At 44.9% G+C, this 22,595-nt stretch overlaps 1 protein-coding gene across 1 annotated transcript in view; it reads left to right on the forward strand.

Moving 5' to 3' along the window:
- LOC147747552 (calcium-activated chloride channel regulator 1-like) overlaps window positions 1-21,811 on the forward strand; it is a 371,942-nt gene extending 350,131 nt beyond the window's left edge. The window contains exons 13-14 of the mRNA XM_086954114.1: window positions 76-309; window positions 21,189-21,811. Coding sequence (XP_086810240.1) covers window positions 76-309; window positions 21,189-21,679 — 725 coding nt within the window. The 3' untranslated portion in view covers window positions 21,680-21,811. The remainder of the gene's footprint in view (window positions 1-75; window positions 310-21,188) is intronic.
- The last annotated feature ends 784 nt before the right edge of the window (window positions 21,812-22,595 follow it).

Below are 22,595 nucleotides of genomic sequence, written 5' to 3' on the forward strand. Positions count from 1 at the left end.
GTGTTATTACATATGGCATCAGCAATTGTTAAACATGATACTCAATATCATATGGTGTCAATTTTGTTTTTTTAGGTAACATCCAAATGAACCCACCGAGGCCTTCCGTCAGTGATGACATTGAGACAAACCTGGAGAAATTCAGCAGGACTGCCTCTGGCGGCTCTTTTACAGTGTCTGAAGTTCCAACTGGACCTTTACTAGACATATTTCCACCATGTGCAATTTTTGATCTAGAAGCTAGACTAGAAAATGGGAAAATTGAATTATCATGGACTGCACCAGGCGATGACCTGGATCAGGGAAGAGGTACATTTAACTTTTTCATGTAACTAAAATATTTGGGAGGGAGAATATGTAGCAAAGGCAATTTTATATTAAGTATGTTCTCCCTGTAATTCTCTGAACAACAAAGAGAAATCGTGAGGGAATATTCAGCTTTGATACCCTCATGCAACAACCACTGTAGAAATAGAGTTTGGCAGAAATTGGAGTGGATGGAATGGTACAGATGTAAACACAGTTAATGAATACCATTTAAGTGTATTTCACAGGTCACCTTTTTAATTCTACGCATTTGGTGAGTGCAAGAAGGTAGCAAACACAAACATGCTGGCGCCAGTAAACTGAATAAGGTTTGATCAGTATTTAGTGCAGAATGAGAAATGGAAGCAATAGTTTGCTAAATCTCTCCACCCTTGACAGACTCTTTGAATATCGTTAATATTAATGCGTTGATATCAACCGGAATCCCAAAGGGTCAAAGGGAAGTAGTTGAGTTTGTCAAAATGCCAAACAAGGCCTACTCTTTGTCACAATAAAAAAAAACATATAGGCTAGTTTTGGATTCCAAGTAGTTGGTGATCAAGTGGAAGAAGGGGGCAAAAGCTTCACTACTTACCATAATAGAGTAAGAGAAAGATCATAAACACAAGATAGTAAGATTGTATTCCCATTTACAACAATAGTTTCAAATGCTTATGTAATGTCTTTCTATAATTAGGCTTGGATATTAGGATTATCCAGACCTGGGTGGATGAAGGACTAATGATTTATTAACTGTACCTTGAGCTGTATTATGGCTACATCAGCTGGATCCAAAAAGGAAAGTACAGTTATTACCAATCAGATTTGTTTACAGTACTTTCTTCTATGCTGAGAAAGAGACTCAGAGAAAGTATGACAGTTCTAACCATAAGAGTGGGAGCATAGCACCTCCAAGAAAAACGATGGGTTTAAGATGGATTAAGCCTGCATTACATATGTGTATGCAGTGGAGACAGCATTGTCTACCCCCACAGAAAAGGACATTGCACTTAAATCTGATATTCTCCACCTGTCTATGCTAAGGTTCATGCAACATGTGGCCAAGACAAGGCAGTTCTTAAACCAAAATTGATTTGAAAGTAGTTGGCAGACGATGAACAGAGTTAATATCCAGATCTTTTTACACTCTACTCAGAGAAGGGTAATGTACATTGATTACCAATTAGAAGTTTACTGTTGCGGAAGGGTACTCCAACATTTAGGTTTTCATTTTCATTGTCAGGACAAATTGGCGTCACTAAGATCCCTGAAAGATTAGCTTGATGTTTTCCCGGTAAGAAGACTGGTCGGAAAGTGCCAAAAAGCCCAGACATTTTTTGGGGGGATTAATTTTTGGTTTAACATTTTTAATAAGACAGGTATCACAGTATTAAAAAATTCCCCCCACTACCACTGCCCTTCCTTAAGTCCCAAAGTATGTATAAAACACATTATAATTTTTTCAATGCAATTTAAGCTTTATTTTGACAGAAGTGTCATGAAAGCTGCAATACCAAAGTAACATTACTATTATTATTATTTTTTTTAAAAGAGAGTGCGAATGTAAAACGTGTTTGGTTAGCATGGACATTAATACAGCCAGCTAATCAATTAGCACCTTCAGTCTAAAATACATTTAACATGTTAAAAAGTTGTTAAAATGAGAATAACAATAGTGGATTATATACATAGTTATCCTAAAAACCAATATAAATATTATATATATATATATATTTATTTAGCAAATTACATGGCTTTGACATCTATGTGCTAGGCTTCAGGCCTAACATTATCTGGAACATATAGAAGTCAACCCAGAGCCTAGACTAGTTGTATTCAATCTGCACAAAGAGTTTAGGTTACTGAACTTGACATTCCCCAAGCTCCTAAGGGCACGTGGGATTCATCAAAAAAACTGCTGAGAAGGATCAAACATGTAAGGCAGCCCAAATAATATAAAAACACAGTAAGAATAGTAAAGTGAGAGAGTGTTGAGATTCCCAATAATCTTCAAATTCACTGGACAGAAAATGTGAGATGTAGAATGTTGGAAATGGCCCTTTTTGCAGGGTTATCCCCAAACTTTGTGCTTCTTCCTGCTTTATATTTCCTGACCTGTGGTTGTTGGCAATAGGACTCTGAGCACTTTACCACTGCTGTTCAGTGCTAAAGTGCATATGCTCTCTGTATAAGTTGTTATTGTGATTGGTTATCCATGATTGGCATATTTGTTTTACCAGGATGTCCCTAGTAAAGTGCACTGAGTGTGCCAGGGCTGGTGATTCAAATGCTACTAGTGGGCTTGCAGCACTGATTGTGCCACCCACAGGAGTAGCCCTAAAATTGTGTCTCAGGCCTGCCACTGCTGTGCCTGTGTGCAGTTGCTAACTGCCATGCTGACCGTACCAGTGTCCACACTGGCACGGCCTAACCCTTCCCTTTCAGTACACATTGGACACCCCTATGGAAGGCCCAAGGTACCCTCATGGGCGGGGTGCAGTGTATGTGAAAGGTAGAGCATGTTCTAGTGTGGGTGACATGCTCTGGTAGTGAATTACAGCCATTTTCGATTCTTCACTGTTGAAAAGCTATTTTGCCATGGGCTATAATGGGGAATGCTGTGTATAATGTTTACCTGCATATTTTCCCATAGGAGCAAGATAGAAAATTGAATTCTGGTATCCCTTAACTCAGAATTTAATAGCACATCTTTTAGGAAGAATGTTTTTTAAATCCTGTGTTTGAAAGCAGCACTTTTAGAAAGTGTCTGCTTTCTTTTCTGACCTTCCTGTGTGCCTTTGACTGTTTGTGAATTGACTGTCTGGTTTGTGAGTGACAATGCTGGGGGATTCCAGGAGTCAGAATGAGTCCGCCCAGTGGTGAATAGAGAGATCTGCATCTAGATTGGAGAAAGGAGTTGCACCTGGGACCTGAATAGGACTGTGCCGGCCCCCCACAGTGCTGGCTCCACCCCCTGTGGTGCGTCTGAAGTTTCTGCACTGCACTGTGAAAGGAGAGAAGGAAACATGTAAACAAAGTGCTCCAGGGCTGTGCTTTCCCTCCACAATGCTGGCTCCACCACCTGTGGGGTGTTTGATGCTTCTGCTCTGCACTGTGAAAGGAAGAAGGACTCATGTAAACTGAATGCTACAGAACTGGTTTGACCAGGCTCAGAGCCCTCCTGCACAAAGGGAACAAAGACTTTTTGGGGTATAAGTACATGACCCCAGACCACTGAACTTTAGATCATTCTGGAATCAAGAAGGAACCTCTACCAAGGAGAAAGCTGGAAGACTGAAGAAGGAAGACTATCCTGCTGTTGTTTGCTGGACTGACCTGCAGTTGCTTTGCTGCCAAGGGGAGGCGAAGGACTTTGATTTGTGCTGTGTCCCCTTGCTTGAAGGAATCTCCACGTGCCTGAAGAAAAGCTCGCTCACTTTTAAGAAGTCCCAGGACCAAATGGACTTCACCCCCAAGCTTCCCTGAACTCTACTGAGAGGTCTGTCCTTCCTAGAGTGTTTGGGCCAGTTTTGGTGCCTCTGGAAGTTGTACCTGTGTTGGGAAGCTGGAAACCAAGATTTCAAAGACTTTCTGCAAGTTTCAACACATCGCTCGCTTGCGGAGCGCATCCCCGTCAGTGCGAGGAAATTCCCGTCGCTACGAAGGTCGAGATAGTCGCAGTGCCTGTTGCCGCTGCCAGAGTCGTCGCATCCTTTGTTTGCGAGACGCACCAGTCCAGTGCGGGAAGATTACCATCACTGCGCTGCGAGTATCTTGCAGAGCCTGTCGTCACTGGGTGAGATCGTCACACTGCTTGCCTGTTGACCACATCACGTCGCTGCGAGAGTCGTCCCAGAGCCATCGCAGCGAGGGGCTGCGAGAGGAGAAGATCGCCGGTGAGCCGCGCATCGTCGCCGCACCGGAGATTGTAGCTGCCCCGAAGACCGTCACATCGTACCTTTTGCGAGCAACTTCCACCTAAACCTGTGCACCAGAATCCACGCAAGGTATCGCATCCCTCCCCATACAGACCAGAGTCACCGCAACACGCCAGCTGCATCCAGCAGGGTTGTCGCATCGCCTCCCCAGGGTCTCAGGAGTGAAGCAATGCTTGCTTTTCACCACTACAGCTTTCACTCAAGAACTTCCGACCCATCTCGCTCCTCCCTTTTCCGGCCAAGGTCATTGAGAAGACCGTCAACAGACAGCTTGCCGCCTTCCTCGAGACGAATGGATCCCTCTACCACTCACAGTCCGGCTTCTGAGTCAACCACAGCACCGAGACCGCCCTCATTGCAGCCACAGACAACATCAGATCCCTGATCGACAACAGAGAAACGGCGGCCCTTATCCTCCTGGACCTCTCCGCAGCATTCAACACTGTCTGCCACCACACCCTAGTGCAGCGCCTCAGCAACACCGGAATCCAAGAAAAGGCACTGGAATGGATCATCTCGTTTCTCACCGGAAGAACCCAGAGAGTCCGCCTCCCCCCGTTCAGATCAGAAGCCACGGAAGTCATCTGCGGCGTACCACAGGGATCATCACTCAGCCCCACTCTCTTCAACATCTATAAGAGCTCCCTCGCAGCCATCACACGCCAACACAACCTCAACATCATCTCCTATGCCGATGACACCCAGCTGATCCTCTCCCTCACCAACGACCCCGCCACCGCCAGAACCAGCCTACACGAAGGGATGAAAGATGTCGCCGACTGGATGAAGAACAGCCGTCTGAAACTGAACTCAGACAAGACCGAAGTCATCATCCTAGGATCATCACCCTTCGCCTGGGACAACTCCTGGTGGCCCCCGCCCTGGGCTCCACTCCCAAGCCAACGGACCACGCATGCAACCTGGGCTTCATCCTGGACTCCTCCCTCTCGATGACCAAACAAGTCAACGCTGTCTCATCATCATGCTTCAACACCCTGCGCATGCTCCGTAAGATCTTCTGATGGATCCCCACTGAAACCAGGAAGACGGTCACCCAGGCACTCGTCACCAGCCGACTCGACTATGGAAACACCCTCTACGCCGGAACCACAGCCAAACTTCAGAAAAGGCTCCAACGCATCCAGAACGCCTCCTCACGACGTGTCCTGGACATCCCCAGACACAGCCACATCCCCGGCCACCTGAGAGACCTGCACTGGCTCCCCGTCAACAAGAGGATCACGTTCAGACTCCTCACCCATGCACACAAAGCGCTCCACGACTTGGGCCCCATGTAGCTCAACAACCGACTGACCTTCTACACGACCACCCGCCTGTTACGATCGACCAAACTCACCCTCGCCACTGTTCCACGCATCCGCAGAGCCAACCCCGGAGGAAGATCCTTCTCCTACCTGGCAGCCAAGTCCTGAAACTCCCTCCCCACCCACCTTCGGTGAACCCAGGACCGTCTCGCATTCAGGAAGCAACTCAAGACCTGGCTTTTCGAGCAGGAACGGACCACTCTCCCCCAGCGCCTTGAGACCCTCTCGGGTGAGTAGCGCACTATACAAATGCTATGATTAATTGATTGACTTGGAACTTTTGTCACATCTAATGGTACTGTTGGCTAAACCGTGACGCAACTGTGGATTATTTTAACGCAACCTTAAGAACAATTTTGAAACCATATTCTTGAACTGTGTATATTGGATTTTTGTTGTTTTGGTCTTTTGTAGTTTAGATTAAATACCTTTATTTTTCTAAACTGTTGTGGAGTCAGTTTGTGGTGTTTTCACTGTGTTACTGTGAGTGTTGGTACAAATAATTAACACATTGCCATTGATAAGCCTGAATGATCATGCCAAGCTACCAAGGGGGTGAGCAGGGGTTATCTAAGGAGTAGTTCCTCCTTACCATGAATAGAAACAAGTGTCCCTATTTGGACAGTGGTACCTACCTCTGCCAACTAGAGACCCCCAGTTCTAACATAGCGTATATAAAAGAAGCATCCTTGGTGTTCGGTAAGGTTATGCAGAGAAAGTAGTAAAAGAAGCATACAAGGTTTATGTTTAGTCTAAAATGATGAACAATAAGGGTAGAGATTCTCCATATGTAATGCAAAGTTGGGACCGATTGACGTTGTAGCACCGTAGAAACTTGAAATCCTTCCTACATCCTGGCCTATGAGAAGTGAAGAGCAGATGTCTCTTGCTCCAAGTTTCTGTGGCTATTGGCATGCTCTCCTTTTTGTTGGCCCAGCCTGATGTCGAAATATCACACTTCAAGAAGATGTTTTTATAAATGTAACGTATTTGTTCTAAAACATTGATCTTTTGAAATTAAGGTTTTCTCCATTTTTCGGATTGTAATTTCATCTAAGCCAATTACTTAAAAAAAAAAAATTCTTTGTTACAAGTTTGGTTTTGATCTTCAATTCCTTTTTGTTTTTAGTTGTTTTGCATGTCATAATAAATCTCCTTGCATCTCCCAGCATCTCCTTCTAAATTAAATGAACTTGGCCAGCAATGTCCAATGGTGATCAGTTATTAAGTAAAACAGGATTGGTGGGTAAAGGGCTTGAGTGCCAATGGGGCATAGGCACTGGTGGGATGTGAATATGGGAGAGTACATGCATAATATTTTTTCTTCACTTTTTGTTTAAAGCCAAAGAGGAGTTGTTGCACCTGGCTTGAAAAAATAAAGAATCGAAACTCCTGAGCTTGTCCAGCTGAATGCTTGAAGCAATTTCTACGCCCAATTGAGGCTGACCTCACATCAATAGTATTAGTGTAATTAGTAGGGCCTCTTACAATGTTACATCAACCAATCTCCATCAATATCTTAATTTCTCACAGCAACGTTCTTTCACAAAAACAGTTTCACAAAAGTGTATATCAGAAGTAAAAAAAGTGAATCTTTCTTCGGAAATATTAAGAATAAAACTTGGATAGGGGCATGATGTGACCGTGTGATTGGAGACTGAAATGATTGAAAATAGTCTAAGCCACTGGGAATCATACTGGTTGTATGTTAGAGGCATGCATGGTTGAACCACGCATGCCTCTATGACGCAGCTTGAACCACAAATGCGTCTCAACAACACATGCCTTTACCACGGATGCCTTTACCAAGCATGCCTTTACCATGTAATTTTGTGGTAAAGGCATGTTTGGTAAAGGAATGTGTGGTAAAGTTCATGCCCCTTTTCCTGCACCCTGAGTCCTAAAATCCTGCCCCCCTGCTCTATAAACCGACCCCAGCCCTAAAAACAACCCTACCCCTTAAACCTTAAAGTAATCTGACTCCCCCTGCGCTAAAAACCACCCCCCTTGCCCAGAAAACTGTCCCTCCCCCTGACCTGAGCCCTAAAACTCTGCTCTCTACTAAAATGTACCCCCACCCCAGCTCCCCGTCCGGAGCCTTAAAATCGGCTCCCTTACTTAAAACCTGCCCTCCGCCCTGAGCCCCATAACCGACACTCCCCCTTAACAACTACCGCCAGCCACCGGCCCACCTTACCTCGTCACGTCCCCATCATTCACACAGGTCCTGTTTCTGGTTCCTCTCCCTTTCCAGCCAGTGGCTAGAACGCCGACTGCTTTAACCACGCATATGCGTGGTTCAGCCATATGCGTGGTTAAGACAAGCGGAGTTCAGCTTGCGATGAAACCGAACGCATGTGAAATGGAACTGCATTGTGAAGTCTGTTTCCCAATCACACTAATTATCCATACAACCTATAGCCTAAATGGCTTAGGGTATGGCCAGACATGGGTCCCTTGCTTCCTGTGCAAAACGATCTAAGCTATACCTCGCTAAGAGGCCTAAATATGCAAAATCATGTCTGGAGTTGCTTGTGTTTCCTTATGGAGGTGGTTCTTGGCTGCAAGTTCATGATGAATTGTTCCCATCAGGAGTAGGATCAGAGCTAATTTGCACAAGGTGGGCCTCCATCTAGTGTGGCACTCTGGGTGAAAAACAATGGGTTGTAATGTCACCGCAAGTAATTGCCAATGGTCAGACCATATGCAAGTATTCATATCATCACCTTTTGTGTGCCTGATCTAAAGCCCTAAGTGGCCAGGCAAACACTTGGATTGGGAAGCTACATATAGCGATTTCCAAGGGTTTAAAATAATTTCAAGGATTTTTTCCATCATGCTTGTGTTATTTCTATTTAATATCTATGTATGCTGTCTGGACCTACTTCTGGAGCTATGCCAGGTGAACAAACAAATGTATATTGTTGATACTCAGATTGACTTTACAGCAGACAGGTGAATCATTGGCAAAGTCAAATGTCTGACTTTCCGATAGAGAATGTACAGGCAGTCAACATTGAAAGCAGATTGGTGTGCTTAGAGAACATACACCCAGGCAATACTGACAGTCACACAAACCAAACACTGACCTAGGAGCACAACTACAACAGTAAATGCATAAAATAAATGTGCTTATGCTCACACTTATATTTGGTGTTAGTGTGGTCCATGTAAGCATTGTGTCTGTGTTTTTTTCTAGTCTTCATTGTGGCCTCCACATTAAAACAGATAATCCCTGCTAGCAGTGCATAAGAACAATGCAACTCATACTTAGTATCCTCTTAGACAGCATGACAATGGGAGGGTGATACTCCTCTGCCTTGATCCAAATTTCAAACAACACTTTCATCAAATAATGACTGGACGGAATTGACCCAAACAAGGTAATGGCTGATGGTGCCTCACTCAAAGCCTTTAACTCTGTAGGGTTTTGTTTATCTTCATGATGAAAGATCTGACTGCACCAGACTGAAGAAGATTACGCAAGACCAACTTGCAAGTGCTAAACCTTAGTTACAACTTTTATTTCATGTGTTAGAAATGTAAATAGCTTCCAGGTACCCCTGGGTCACCCTAGACACATTCAACCAGACATATTATTTTTCCCAACAGTCTGGGACTTCTCTGGGACTTGTCATTTTAGTTTCATCATTGCAAGTATATGATACAGAAATCCAAGTCAAGTGCTTTTACCCAACAAACATTGTTGGAAATGGCCCTTTTAGCAAAGTTATCTCCACATGTTTTGCTTCTTCCTCCTATTTTTACCTGACCTGTTGTTGTTGGCTATAGGACTTTGGGCACTTTACCACTGCTGATCAGTGCTAAAGTGCATATGCTCTCCATGTAAATTGTTATTGTAATTGATTCTCCCTAACTGGCATATTTCTTTTACCAGTAGGTCCCTAGTAAAGTGCACTGAGTGTGCCAAGGCTAGTTAATCAAATACTACTAGTGGGCCTGCAGCACTGATTGTGCCACCCACATGAGTAGCCCTAAAAAGATGTCTCAGGTCTGCCACCGCAGTGCCTGTGTGCAGTTTGTTAACTGCCATGTTGACTTGGCAAGTGCACCCACTTGCCAGGCCCTACCCTTCCCTTTTCTTACACATAATAACACATCTTTTAGTAAAGATGGTTTTTAAATTGTGCGTTTGAAAATAGCAGTTTTAGAAAGTGGCTATTTTCTTGTTCAACCCTCCTGTGTGCTTCTGCCTGTTTGTGGATCGACTGTTTGGCTTTGCAGTGACAGGGGCTGGGAAGGTGCAGTACTCCAGGAGTCTGGATGAGTCAGCACAAGGCTGATTAGGTCTGGTCTGCATTTGGAGTGGTGGAATGAGTAGCACCTGCACCTGAATGGGGCAGTGCCTGCCTTCCACAATGTTCGCTCCGCCCACTTGTGGTGTGTCTGAAGCCAAGGCTCACACTAACAATTGATGTTGTTGTGCACTGGCAGAGTGCCCCCCAGAACTGGTTTGAAGTGGGGTCAGAGCTCCTTGCACAAAGAGAACAAAGACATTTTGGAGTATAAGTATCAGACCCAAAACCCCAGACTTTAGATCATTCCTGGAATTCAAGAGGAACCTTTGCCAAGGAGAAGAGCTGGAGATACTGAGGAGAAGTACTGCCCTTGCTGTGTGTATGGGGTGTATGGGGTTGGCCTGGAGTTGCTGTTTTTGCCAAGGAAAGAAGAAGAACTTTGCTTTGTGCTGTGTCCCCTGCTTGAAGGAGATCTCCAAGGGCTTAAAGTGAGCTGGCCTCCTGTTCTGAAGTCTCAGGGACATGAAGACTTCACCCCCAGCTCCCCAGAACTCTGCTGTTGTGAGTTCTGACATGACTTGAGGTGTCTGTGCCAGGTTTGGGCCTCTGGAGGTTGTTGCTGCTGTTTGGGAGCTAGAAGAGAGAAGAAACTCAAAGGACTATAGAAATCAAGGCTTCGCTCTTCATGCAGCTGTTTTTTCAAATGCACCGCTACAAAAACCTTCGCAGCGCCTGTCGTCACTGCAAGAATCGAAGCATCTAGGGATCGCGGCTGAAGAGAACCGATGCAGCACCGCGCATCCCGGATTTCCACGCATCTTACCTTTGTGGCAAGTTCTTCCGATGCATCACCTGTGGGCCGGAACCGGCACAAAGAGTCAACGCATCACTCCCCATGCAGACTGGATTCAACGGAACCCTTCTTCTGCATGCAGCGGGTCTGTCGAAAGGTACTTTAGTGAAAAGTCACGTATCCATATTTTTCTATGGTACAAATATTTGAAACCTTTTGAAAATCATATTTTTAACTGTGTATTTTGAATTTTTGTCGTTTTGGTCATTGCCTCTGGGATGAGCCTTTCTGCTAGTGCCAAGATACCAAGGGGGAGAGCAGGGGTTATCTAAAGTGTGTATCCCCTTTACCCTGACTCGAAGCAAGGGTCTCTATTTGGACAAAGGTACCTACCTCTGCCAACTAGAAACCCCATTTCTAACAAACATCATTTGGTCGACTGTGCCTCATGACATGGACTCACTAGCTGCTCTAGCTTTGAACATAAAATAGTGAAGACAATTGTTGAGTTTCACTGATCCAGTTCCGCATCTCGCCTCCCGCCTCGCCTTTGCCTTTACTGAGCCGCCGCTCCTCCCCGCGCTCCGGACTTCACCGCCACTCCTCTTTTAGGCTTCTGTGCACTTCCGCCCGGGCCCCCCGCCCATCCCGACATTGCCCAGACCGCCTCGCGCCTCGCGCCTCGCATTTGATTTACCTGAGCCACTGCTCCTCCCCACGCTCCGGACTTCACAGCCACTCCTCGCCGCTCGTCACCGCTCCTCCCCGCCTGTCGTCATCATGCACGTCTAGTTCGCGGTCAGCGCTACGTCGCGGCCGGCGCTAGTTTTAGGGGACTACTTTGTTTTTAATTTTTTATTTTTTAATTTACGTTTTTATTTTATTTTATGTCGCCTATGTCCATCTACACACCCTGAGGATTCCAACATTGTATTGGGTGTGTGGATTGGAGCTGTGGTTCCCGAGTTTACCTTGCCAAAAGGTTTCTGTTCTCTCTTTATAATAGTAGTATAGATGTCTTTGTGTAATACAATTACAATTCATTTTCTCTTCCTTGCTACAGGTTTTTAGTTTTGATAATCTGGTCATGCTATACAGGCCCCACAAATGTTCTAGTGAACATTGATCCACTTGTCACGCTACACAATAGTAGTTTCTGTCGAGGAGTCACCTTCTGAGCTCCTAGTCACTGCTCGCATGAGCCATCATGCTTTGATGTTCCCAAGGGCACATCTGCATATGAATGGGACCAGGGAATATGGGACCAGGAGTATGCCTATATGGTTGGTAACTTGCGCCAGAGCAGTAAATTCTCCGGGCATGGATGGGTATGATAAGCATACACAGGGCATTTTAGGAGAGTTGGAACAGAATTAAGCAGCACGGAAAGGGTGTAGTGAACCCTCCATTTTAGCAGCTGTACGCTGTCAATGGGTTTCCTCCCAGGCAGTGCTGTTCTGTCACATTAATTGATGTAACTGATATTTATGTTTTTCCTGACTTGAAGGGTTAGACATCTCCCTGCAGAAGTTCATAAATAATCTGAAAGACAATGGCATGACATGGCTAAAGGGTGGTGACCTATGGATTACACAGAAGGTAAACAGACTAACTAAGAAAGAGCTTAGAAGTAATGGACTTTGGAAAGAAAAAAATATGAGAAAGTGTGATAGAAAAAAGCGGGATAAGGAAAATCAGAAGTGGAGAAGCAAAGTAAGGGATCATTATACTATGGTTTAGAGGATAAAAAGAAGCGGAAAAAGAAGAAAAAAATGTAAATTGTGGGAGGAAGAAGCAAGATAGAAGGAACGAAAGATACTCTAAAAGGTAATGTTGGGGTTATTTGTTTCACTAGCAAGCTGCTCTTATTCTTTCAATATCATTTATGACATAGCTTGAATTGGGGTGAATTTGATTTTGCTGGCTACTCCCTTGCACCAAGGTGGTGACCATGGATATATTGAGTGATTTGCAATGCTACATATGGAAGCCAACAAAGCTACACACTTTGCCCACAGTGAAAATCCTGTCAGAAAAATGAATGCACCCCTTGTAGGCAATCTTACACTTTACACATAGCAACAGCATTATCATTTGCCTAGTGATGTGTGGGTCAGCAATTTGCCTAACTACAAATCCATAATTACTTTATGTATAAAATTATGTTATTATTTGTTAAGAATGTGAGTCCTTCCAAAGTTACAAGTCTGTAATTGTCTTCTCTCCGCCGAAGTAGAACAGTCCGTCCAAGGCCTACTGAGGGGAAATGGTATGGCTAGTAAATCAAGCTCGCTAGTTTACTCAAATAATTATTGTCCAGTCAGTGTTTTTTTTGTTTATGAAATGCACTTTCATTACACACACAGTAACAACTACCACACATGAAATCACAATTGTGGAAAATCAGGGATACGATCAGGTAGCTGGAAATAGCTATGGTCGCAACCCTCATATCACTTAACACCCCCAGTCAGCCCACAACCGTATAACCGCAATATCTCCAACCTATTCTCAACATCATAATATTAGAGGATGCCTTTATAAATAAATCATCTTATTGGCTTTGACAGAGTGTCACCACATCATTAAAGCAGCGACATGTTATACTTCACCAATTTAACACTTATAAAGTCAATGGGGACAGTAACAATATGCAATACAAATTATGACCCGCTATTGAAGTAAATGGTGGTAATAACAACAATTCATCACATTCATTATACTATGAAACCTTGCATTTTCCACCATTACCATTGTCAATAAAGCATTGTGCTCGAAAACATTTGCCCCAGAATCTTTATTTTGCTTTCATTATGCTGCTGTTGCACTTCTGTCGCTCTCCAAGGCCCAAGGCGTGCATATTTTATTTGCAAATTTCTGCCAGACGCGTTCATTGTGTGGCCTCACACAGTGCTTAACAGTTTATTTATGGGCATGCCCATCCCATTCGGAGCACCCACAGCCATGTTTTTCCCCACTGGCTCTCCCCACACACACTGTATTACTTGTATGATATGTGGGAGGTGACAAAAGTATTCTTTTGCTGGCACTCCAATGGGAGCCAGTCTTTTATCAGCTCCTGCTCGTAGCTAAGTGCAACTCAGGCAGGGAAGAGGAGACCAACAGGTCCCGCTCCCCCGGGTAGATAATGGGCCAGACCCTGTTACCCCCTCTCCTTCCCTACTTCCCACGAGATGCACCTCGCCCCCTCACCTCAACTTAGCCAAGCTCAATCAGTCGTCTGCAAACTTTGTTAACTCGCTCAAGCCTTTGAACGCCGCCCTTCCTCAACCTGCATACCCTAGCAACCCTACTATCTATTCTATTCCAACCATCTCCTCTGTCAGAACCAAGGATCCACCTAAACCCTCCCGAGCACCCCCTTATAAACACAACTTCCCGATCACCCTTCAGAGACCAAGTGCCCCCGTCACCAAAACAGTCCTGACAGAGCTGCGCTGTCTGCTCCACAACTGCAGATCTGCAGTAAAATACAAACTTGAAATCTCAGATACTATCACCTACCACAATATTGACATGCTCTACCTCACAGAGACCTGGTTCAAAGATACCTCGCATTCTGCGTTTGATCTCCTATTACCTACAGGCTATTCTATACTTAGGAATGACTGAACTGAAAACACGGGAGGAGGTGTTGCAGTCATCTTTAGAAACTCCCTTCAACTTTAGGCCTCTCCCATCAGCTCCTTCGACACCTTTGAATGCCTTTCTTTGGAGCTACAAGTGCACCACCGTTCACCCCTTAGATTCCATGTCATTTACCGCCCGCCTCGTAGTGGCCCTTCGTTTTTGGAGGAACTCACTGACTTCATCAGTGACCAATATTCGCAAAGTGACAATCAGACCTTCATGGGTGACTTCAATCTCCACTGGGGCTCACCGCAAGACTCCTCTGCAAACTCGCTGGCCACCTTCCTCTCTGTTAACGATCTCATCCAACACTGCACAGAATCAACACACTCTAAGGGCTCAATCCTGGACCTTGTTATTTCTAAAGCAGACATGCTTTCCATCACTACCCCTATTCACGTAGACTGGTCTGACCACCTCCTCATCCCATTCTCTATACAACTATCACACGCTATAACACTTGGCCAACCCAAGAGGGCTATCTCCTGGTTCCGTGATGTTAAAAATATTGATGTCGGTCCCCTCTGTGAATCAGCTTTGTTATCACTTCCAAGGCTAGACCCGAACCTTAATGTTGATGATCTCACCTCCCAATGCCTCCACTCAAAAGCAAAAGGTTAAGGCCCATCCCCTCAGCACCTTGGTTCAACAAATCCCTCTATGAAGAAAGGAAGCAGCTAAGATTCCTGGAGATTCAATGGAGGCAAGTGCCCTCCACCGACAACTTGTCCACGCTTCGCTCCGCAAGATCCAAGTACCACAAATACATCTTCCTTGGGAAAGCGGCGCACTTCAAAACCCTTCTTGACTCAGCCAAAAATAGACCCAAAAAACTATTTGATCTCATCAAGAGTCCTGACTGCTCTCCCCCTTCCTCCAAGCTGGAGGATTCTGCAAAGAGAGCAGCGGGTTTCGCTATATTCTTCGACGAAAAAGTGAAATCACTTGTGGATCAGGTCGCTCATCCTACCCCTCCAGAGGAGTGCAAATCCTTAGCCATTTGGCAAAACTTTGACCCCATATCTGAAGATGCCCTTCTCAAGTGCATCCGTGAAACAAAGCCCTCCAACCATCATTTGGACCCCATCCCCAGTGCCATTGCCATTGACTTTTATACCCTTTCCCTCTCCTACTGGACCACTCTGGTCAACCTCTCCCTCTATCAAGGCTCCCTTCCTGTCTCCTTCAAAACTGGGCAGGTCACTCCGCTTCTTAAAAAACCAACTGCTGATGCGTCTGACCTCAACAACTTCCGCCCCATCACTAACTTACCCTTTCTTGCGAAGATTACAGAAAGATGCGTAGCGAAATAACTCTCTCGTCATATCAAGGACAATGATCTTCTTGACAATTTTCAGTCTGGCTTCATTAAAAACTGCAGCACTGAAACAGCCCTACTGCAAGTGGTTGATGACGCGCTGAAGATCCTCGACTCGGGGGGGGGATCCTGTCTTCTAATTCTCCTTGACCTTTCTGCAGCCTTTGAAACTGTCAATCACAACACCCTTCTCAACATTCTTAAACAGAGAATGGGCATGGAGGGCACTGTACTTAAATGGTTTGCCTCCTTCCTCTCTGATAGATCACAAATGATCAAAATAGCGAACAGTCTTTCATCATCTGTGGCGGTAGGTCAAGGTGTTCCTCAAGGCTCTATACTTGCACCCACATTGTTTAACCTCTATTTAGAACCACTAGGAAATCTCCTAAGTAAATCCGGGATCCACTATCACTCTATGCTGACGACACTCAAATCTACCTCAAGGTTGCCTCCAATCACAATCTCTCTATCCTAAGCTCTACTCTTGACTCCATTCATAACTGGATGTTTACTCATCAACTGATTCTGAATCCCTCCAAAACCGAATTCCTCCTCTTCTCCTCTTCAATCTCTCCTCCCCGGTGCAATCATGGATGGATCAGTTGAATCTACTGAACACTAAACCCATCATTGCCGACAGCGCAAAATCCCTGGGTGTCATTCTCGACAAAAAACTCAATCTAATCCCTCCACATCAATTCCATTGCAAAGTCTGCTCGATACCATCTGCGCCTTCTGTGGGGGATCCGTCGCTTCTTCCCGGAGAAGGACCTTATAACCCTGGTGCAATCACAGGTCCTCTCCAGACTTGACTACTGCAAATCTCTTCTTACTGGCCTCCCCAAATCCCACCTGTGCCCCCTTAAATCTGTTTTCCATTCAGCAGCTCGTTTCATTTATGGGGCCGAAAGAAGCTACCACATCACACTGATCTTATCCACCCTCCGCTGGCTTCCAATCGAGGCTAGAGCTATCTACAAAACTGCTTGTATCACCCACAAAGCCTTGCACTCCTCCTCTCCTCTCTACCTGGCGAATAAACTGAAACTCTCTGGAGGCTCCAGACCATCACGTAATGCGGAAAATCTTCTGCTTGAACCTCCCACTTTCAAGAAGGAAAGAACGATGGCACAATCCTTTTCAGGCAACGTGGCGAGAATCTTGAACTCCCTTCCGCCGCAGCTCTGGACCACCACCTCCTCCCAGACCGTCAAAACTAATCTCAAAGCTTTCCTCCTTCAAAGACACTTTCAAATGTAATCCATGCCCTCTCTATTTTCTGAAGGAAGCCCTTCCACTATAGAAAAATTCTACTGTACATGACTATGGAAGTGTAGTGTGTTCTTGTGGTTTGAGAGTCTACCATTTATTGCGGTATTATCTTTCTACGTGTGTTTGGTACTCGTATGTAACATGCACCCGTCACTTTTTCTTGTAACACACTGTTTCCTACCTCTTACATTTGTTTATTTCTGATACCTGCACAAGTGCCACCATGGCCTACGTAACGTTTGTTCGTGTGTTTGAGGGCCCTCCATATATTGCAGTATTATACCTCTGTTGACTTTGTACGCTTTTGTAACCTGCACACGTCACTTTTTCCTCCTGTAATGCACCATTTGCTACCTCGTGTATTTTGCTGTTTCACGATTGTTACTTTTGTAATGCACCGTTTGCTACCTCTTGTATTTTGTTGGCTCACGATTGTCATTATTGCTTCATTTAATGTAAAGTTTGCTTTTGTATTTTGTTCACTTGTAATGTTCTCATGTATCAGTTCTGTTCCTAATGTGAAGCGCTCTGACACCTTTGGGTAAAGTCCGCGCTATATAAAAACGCACAAATAAATAAATAAATAAATAAATTATGGGGGACCCTGGTTGGGGTCCCATCGACCCACTGCGTGTGCTCCAGCACCTGGTGAGATGGGACCCAAGGGGCATAAATAAACTTAAGGGAGGGGCCCAGACATGTGTCTCCTCCCCATCATCCTTTATTTATTTAGGTTGTGCCAACCCAGTGGACCATACCACTCCGTGGGTATTTTTAGGAATCAGTGATGAAGTGCGACGTCCTTTGATCCCTGCTTGTCCTCCCCCCTGGAACTGAACTTTAAATGATGATTTCTTGGGAAATGTACAGCACATTTTGATGATTTGGGGGTTGTTTTGCTCCTGGAGGCCAACTTCTTGGTCTTTAAATAATGCATTTTTTTGGAGTTGGGTTTTCAGGCTCCCTGTGGCAGACCTGCCCTCTTCCCAGCTCCTAGTGCTTTTCTCCTTATAGGGGGAGCATCTTGTGCAGCCCATCCATAGCCAACAAGCAAAATACTCTCCATGCTTCAATCCCTTGGTCCCACAGTCTTCTGGCTACTTGTATAACATCTGTATATCAGCTGAGTCAAGGCCCAGAGCACAGGAGTCCCAGGCGAGCTATTCAGTGTGCCCCAGCAGGCCAGTTCAGTTCTCAGTAGAGGGGACAATGTCACCAACACTGGAGAGAGCAAATCTAGTCTTGGTGGCCAGCCGGACACAAGGCCCCAAAGTCCATCCTTATGGCTTCTCCTTCCTACTAGGCCTTTTTTCACCTCCCAGGTTCAGTATCTTCTCATTTGTCACTGCCTTAACCACATGGCTGCTGGGCGTTTTCCCCCCCTGTGCTGGAAAATGCCATTTTAGTGGCACCATGACGAGCTCAGCTCGTCATCAGCACACGACACCTTTTGGTGATGACGAGCTGAGCTCGTCATCAGCATCGAAAGGGTTAAACAGGGTTTTTAAGTGGGGTGGAAGGTTTTAGAAGCCAGGCACCCCTGACAAATCCTGGGATACCACTTCATCACTCCAACCCTCCTGCATAGCATTATAGGGCATTCCAATAGGGCAACTTCAAGTTGTCTGTGGAAAGAGCTTCCTTGGGAACCTTGACTCCCCCCAGCTGACACAGGTGCACAATCCCTTCCAATCAAAACATCGAAGGCAACTTCATCCTTTGTTGGGCTCCACAGGTCTGGCCCTCCTCCTTTGTTTCTGTAGGCATGGGTTTTCTCAACCCACGTTCGGTGTAACAAGCTAATTAAAAGATGCAGATTTCCTCTCAACCCTTTTCTAGCCTTATTGTCTTTGATCCTCCTGCTGGAGAGCAGAAGAATTAACTTGGCCTATAGGGTGGACAAAGGCATGGATCCTGATTATGAGCTCAGCCAGTGAAATAGGACAATTACTTAAGTGTCATAAGAAGAGTAGATATGGGGCCATTTTACACATAGTAGGGCGCATTTTCCATGTTTGGACCACAACACACCTTAAAGCAGGTGCGGCGGGTTCAAACCTGGAAAGTGCAGGAAGAATGTGCTTCCCTTTACAGCCCATGAACTAGCGCTGCCCATAGAGCAGTGCATTCAAGAGAAATTCAGAGCAGCTGTTTAAAAGCTGCTCTGTGTTTTTCTGTGCAGGCAGCAACACGTCTGTAAATTAAAAAGGGTATAGCAGCCAGAGTGAGTGTTGCATTTTGAAGGCATGCTGCATGTTTGCCTCTGCAACCATGTTGATAATTTGACGCAGGAACAGAACAGAGGCAAAGTGATTCTTTAATTGGCATGAGGCCACACCCCCATGCAAATGAGGGCATACTCTCTAATGATAGTGCTGGCACTGTATGTGCGCCAGCGCTACCTGTATTCCAAACGGGGTCCTACAAACATATGAAGCCCCTTCTGTAATTCCAAAGTGCCCCAGGGGCACATAAAACAGGTGAAAATGCCCCTTGCATCCTCTGGTGCTTCTGTAATACAGCCCATGATATTAGGGACTGTAAATCAGCACTTGGGATGCCTGTTTACCAATATATTGATTCCTCGCTAGTGCCTGTAGGGCTAATCGGGGATAAATTGTCCTTTAGTGCAGATTTTGCTGATAATATGACGCAGTTTAAGCACCATAGACCTTCAGTAAGCCATACAGACCTACACTATGAATGCCTACTCACATTATATGACCTACCATGGGTGAGTATCAATCCTTGAAGGGTCCTTTTTGTGCACAGATACCAAGCTGCACAAGACCGTGATCTCACACGTGCAACCTGAACCCATACATCCACACCTCAGCTCACATGTTCACCTACAGCCATCCCAGAATATCTTTCCCAAGCAGCACAGCAGCAGTCTTTTCTTAAAAGGCAGATGTTGGCAGTTAGCCCTTTCAGCCCTTTAACCATATAATTACTGTGGGTGACACACAAAAAGGCCAAAAACCAGGTAGTCACAAGTGAAAAATCCAGTAGGATTACTTGAGCAGAACTCACTTTGGGGCTGATTGCGATGGTGGAGGGACCGCCTCTGCCAGTCGTGCGGTGGCGATCCCTCTGTCATCTAAATGCCCATTTCCCCATGCCATATCAGGATGGTTGGGGGGGAATCGTTCCACAAGTGTGGCGGGCGCAAAGAGCGCCCAACGCGCTTCCGCCATAGGCAATCATTGCAATTGCCTGGTGGAGCGGATCAGACCGGGGATATGGTGGCGGTGGTTAGCAAGCACCGGCCGCCCGATTATAATTGTGGCATCAGACAGCCTTTCCATGGTGGTGGAACCGCCATTGAAAGGCTGGCGGAGGCTGACTTCGGGGGCCCTTTACGGGCCCCCCTCTGTGGTGGGGGAGCCAGCTGTACACTGGGGGGTACCCATGGTACCACCTATATATCCATGCACAAGGAGGTGGGCACCGCGCAGTGCCTGCACATTGTGCAGGGAAATGCCCAACATGGCCATTTAACATTGCAGCACTGTTAAATTGCTCGATTAGGGGTGCAAGACCGCCGCATTACAGGTGGGGGGTCCCAATCCCGCTACGATGGCGGGCGGACTCAAGTTCGCCCACCACCGTAATCGGCCCTTTTGTGTTTTGCAATTTAGAATAGATTTCGACAAAATGGTGACAAATCTCTTTAAATTTATGCCTATAAAATGTGTGTGTGTGTCTGTGGAAGAGTACAAAATATTATCCGACCTTTTGAAAAGTTCAAATGATAGTGATTTTTAGAAATAAATAATGCACGTTTGTAATTACCTTTCATTTGAGCACTGGGACGGGGTGACTCTTAATTTTTTTGACCGATTGGCAGACATGTACACTGAAAGTGCAGTTCCAGTTCATATTATTGCAAAGATTTTGTTCGTATTCGGTGGAATCAGTAAATTTAATCAGTTATCAATCAGTGGATTTCTTTTCAAGATAAGTATGAAAGTAGGATCCTTAAAATTTCTTGGAAATAATCTCACTCTGCCCACGCCCAATGTTTTCCTTTTTGGTTTTCAGTGTATTATAATAAGACGTAGTTTATATTTATTTTACGTAAGATTGACTTAAAGAGGACGTAATCTTTATTTATACAACATTGTGAATGAGACGTCTGCATTTCAGGAAGCTTGCTTTGCTTGTGCTTCTAGTTTGAGTACCACGGGTCAAATGACATTTTTGTTTGCCTTGAATAGAAATCAAATGAACACATACTGCACGGTGGCCAAAACTATCTCTAATGTGCTTATGTTTTCAAGGTAATATTGATTAATCTAACACTTCTCTCTCTCTCTTCAGCTTCAAGGTATCAAATAAGAATGAGTGGAAATCCAGGGCATTTTATGGCCAACTTCAATACTACAACATCCATTGATGACTCCTCTTTGACACCAAAAGTTGCTGGCTCTTTGGAAACCATTATCTTTGCACCGGAAGAATTAGCCCTACAGAATGAAGGTGTCACCTACTTTGCAGTGCGTGCAACTGACGAAGCTGGCAGTTGGTCAGAAATATCAAACATAGCTCAAGTTGCCCTCATCATTCTCAAAACACCCGATCCCACAAGCCCATTTGTGCCAACTGAGCCACCAGCATCTGTTCCCCCATCTACACCTATAACATGCCTCCCACCAGTATCCTACCATTCCACGACTGCTCCTCCTTCTATTGAGCTACCACAACCTATCACCGTTCACATTCCTACTGTGGTGATAACTGTATCTTTGGTAGTTGTCATAATCTGTCTTGCTATCAGTATTACTCTGTGTTTTAAACAAGATGAAGCATAAAAAGGAAAAGACTGCAGTATTCTTTTAGCAAGACTACAAACATATAATTCTAATTTATCTGTCTGACTATTTGGCTTTGTAAACAAGGAATATTAAACTTGAAAATGGGAAACACCTCGTACTGCCAATAAACTGTGTTTATGAAGTTGTCTTTACAGCAAGGCAATCCCTTTGAAAAAAATTGAAAATCACTGCCTGTCTTTAAATAACTGCACATCATTTGAAACACTACAATAAGAATCCAACAAGGCATTACATGTGAAAATACACATTTCAAAGTTCCCCCTTATACTCCAGGCGACAACAAAAGCAAAAGAATAATTATCTGGCATCGTTTCAACAAAATCAAAGAACATTCTCCAAGAACCTTCCACGTATGTGGAAAGATTTAATTTTATATCATTGTTTTTTATTTGAACTTTATTAACGCTTGTGTACTAAAACGGTATTACACTCAGAGCTCTGGATAATAGTATGCTAACACATCTGAAAGTACATTTGGAAAATTTCTTAAACAAAGTTTTCATTCTTGACGAGGATAACATATTGAGGCCAGACCCTCGCTGCAAATGGCATGCTGCACACAGCCGACGGTCAGGGGCTTGGGTGTCCCTGAGGTGTGGTACATCTGTGGGGGTTGGGTGATGGGCCTAGCCACAGGTCTTTGGGTATGTGAGACAGAGGTTGGGCTCTGTGCCCCAAATTAACTATTACTTACACCCCAGCCATGCACAGTGTTGTTATCAATTATGTAATTTCAGATGTTGCGTTAATGCTATCAATGATGTCATAGAACATGTCATAAGAGATGTAATACCTTACGTATTTTGCAGTGCATGGTGCAGGCGCAAGTTATGGTTTCTTTGGGCCATGAGTTATAGTTACTTGAAATAACTATTACTGGTGAATTTCACTG

Source organism: Lissotriton vulgaris, chromosome 1_1 (assembly GCF_964263255.1).
Source record: "Lissotriton vulgaris chromosome 1_1, aLisVul1.2, whole genome shotgun sequence".
Taxonomy (NCBI): Eukaryota; Metazoa; Chordata; class Amphibia; order Caudata; family Salamandridae; genus Lissotriton; species Lissotriton vulgaris.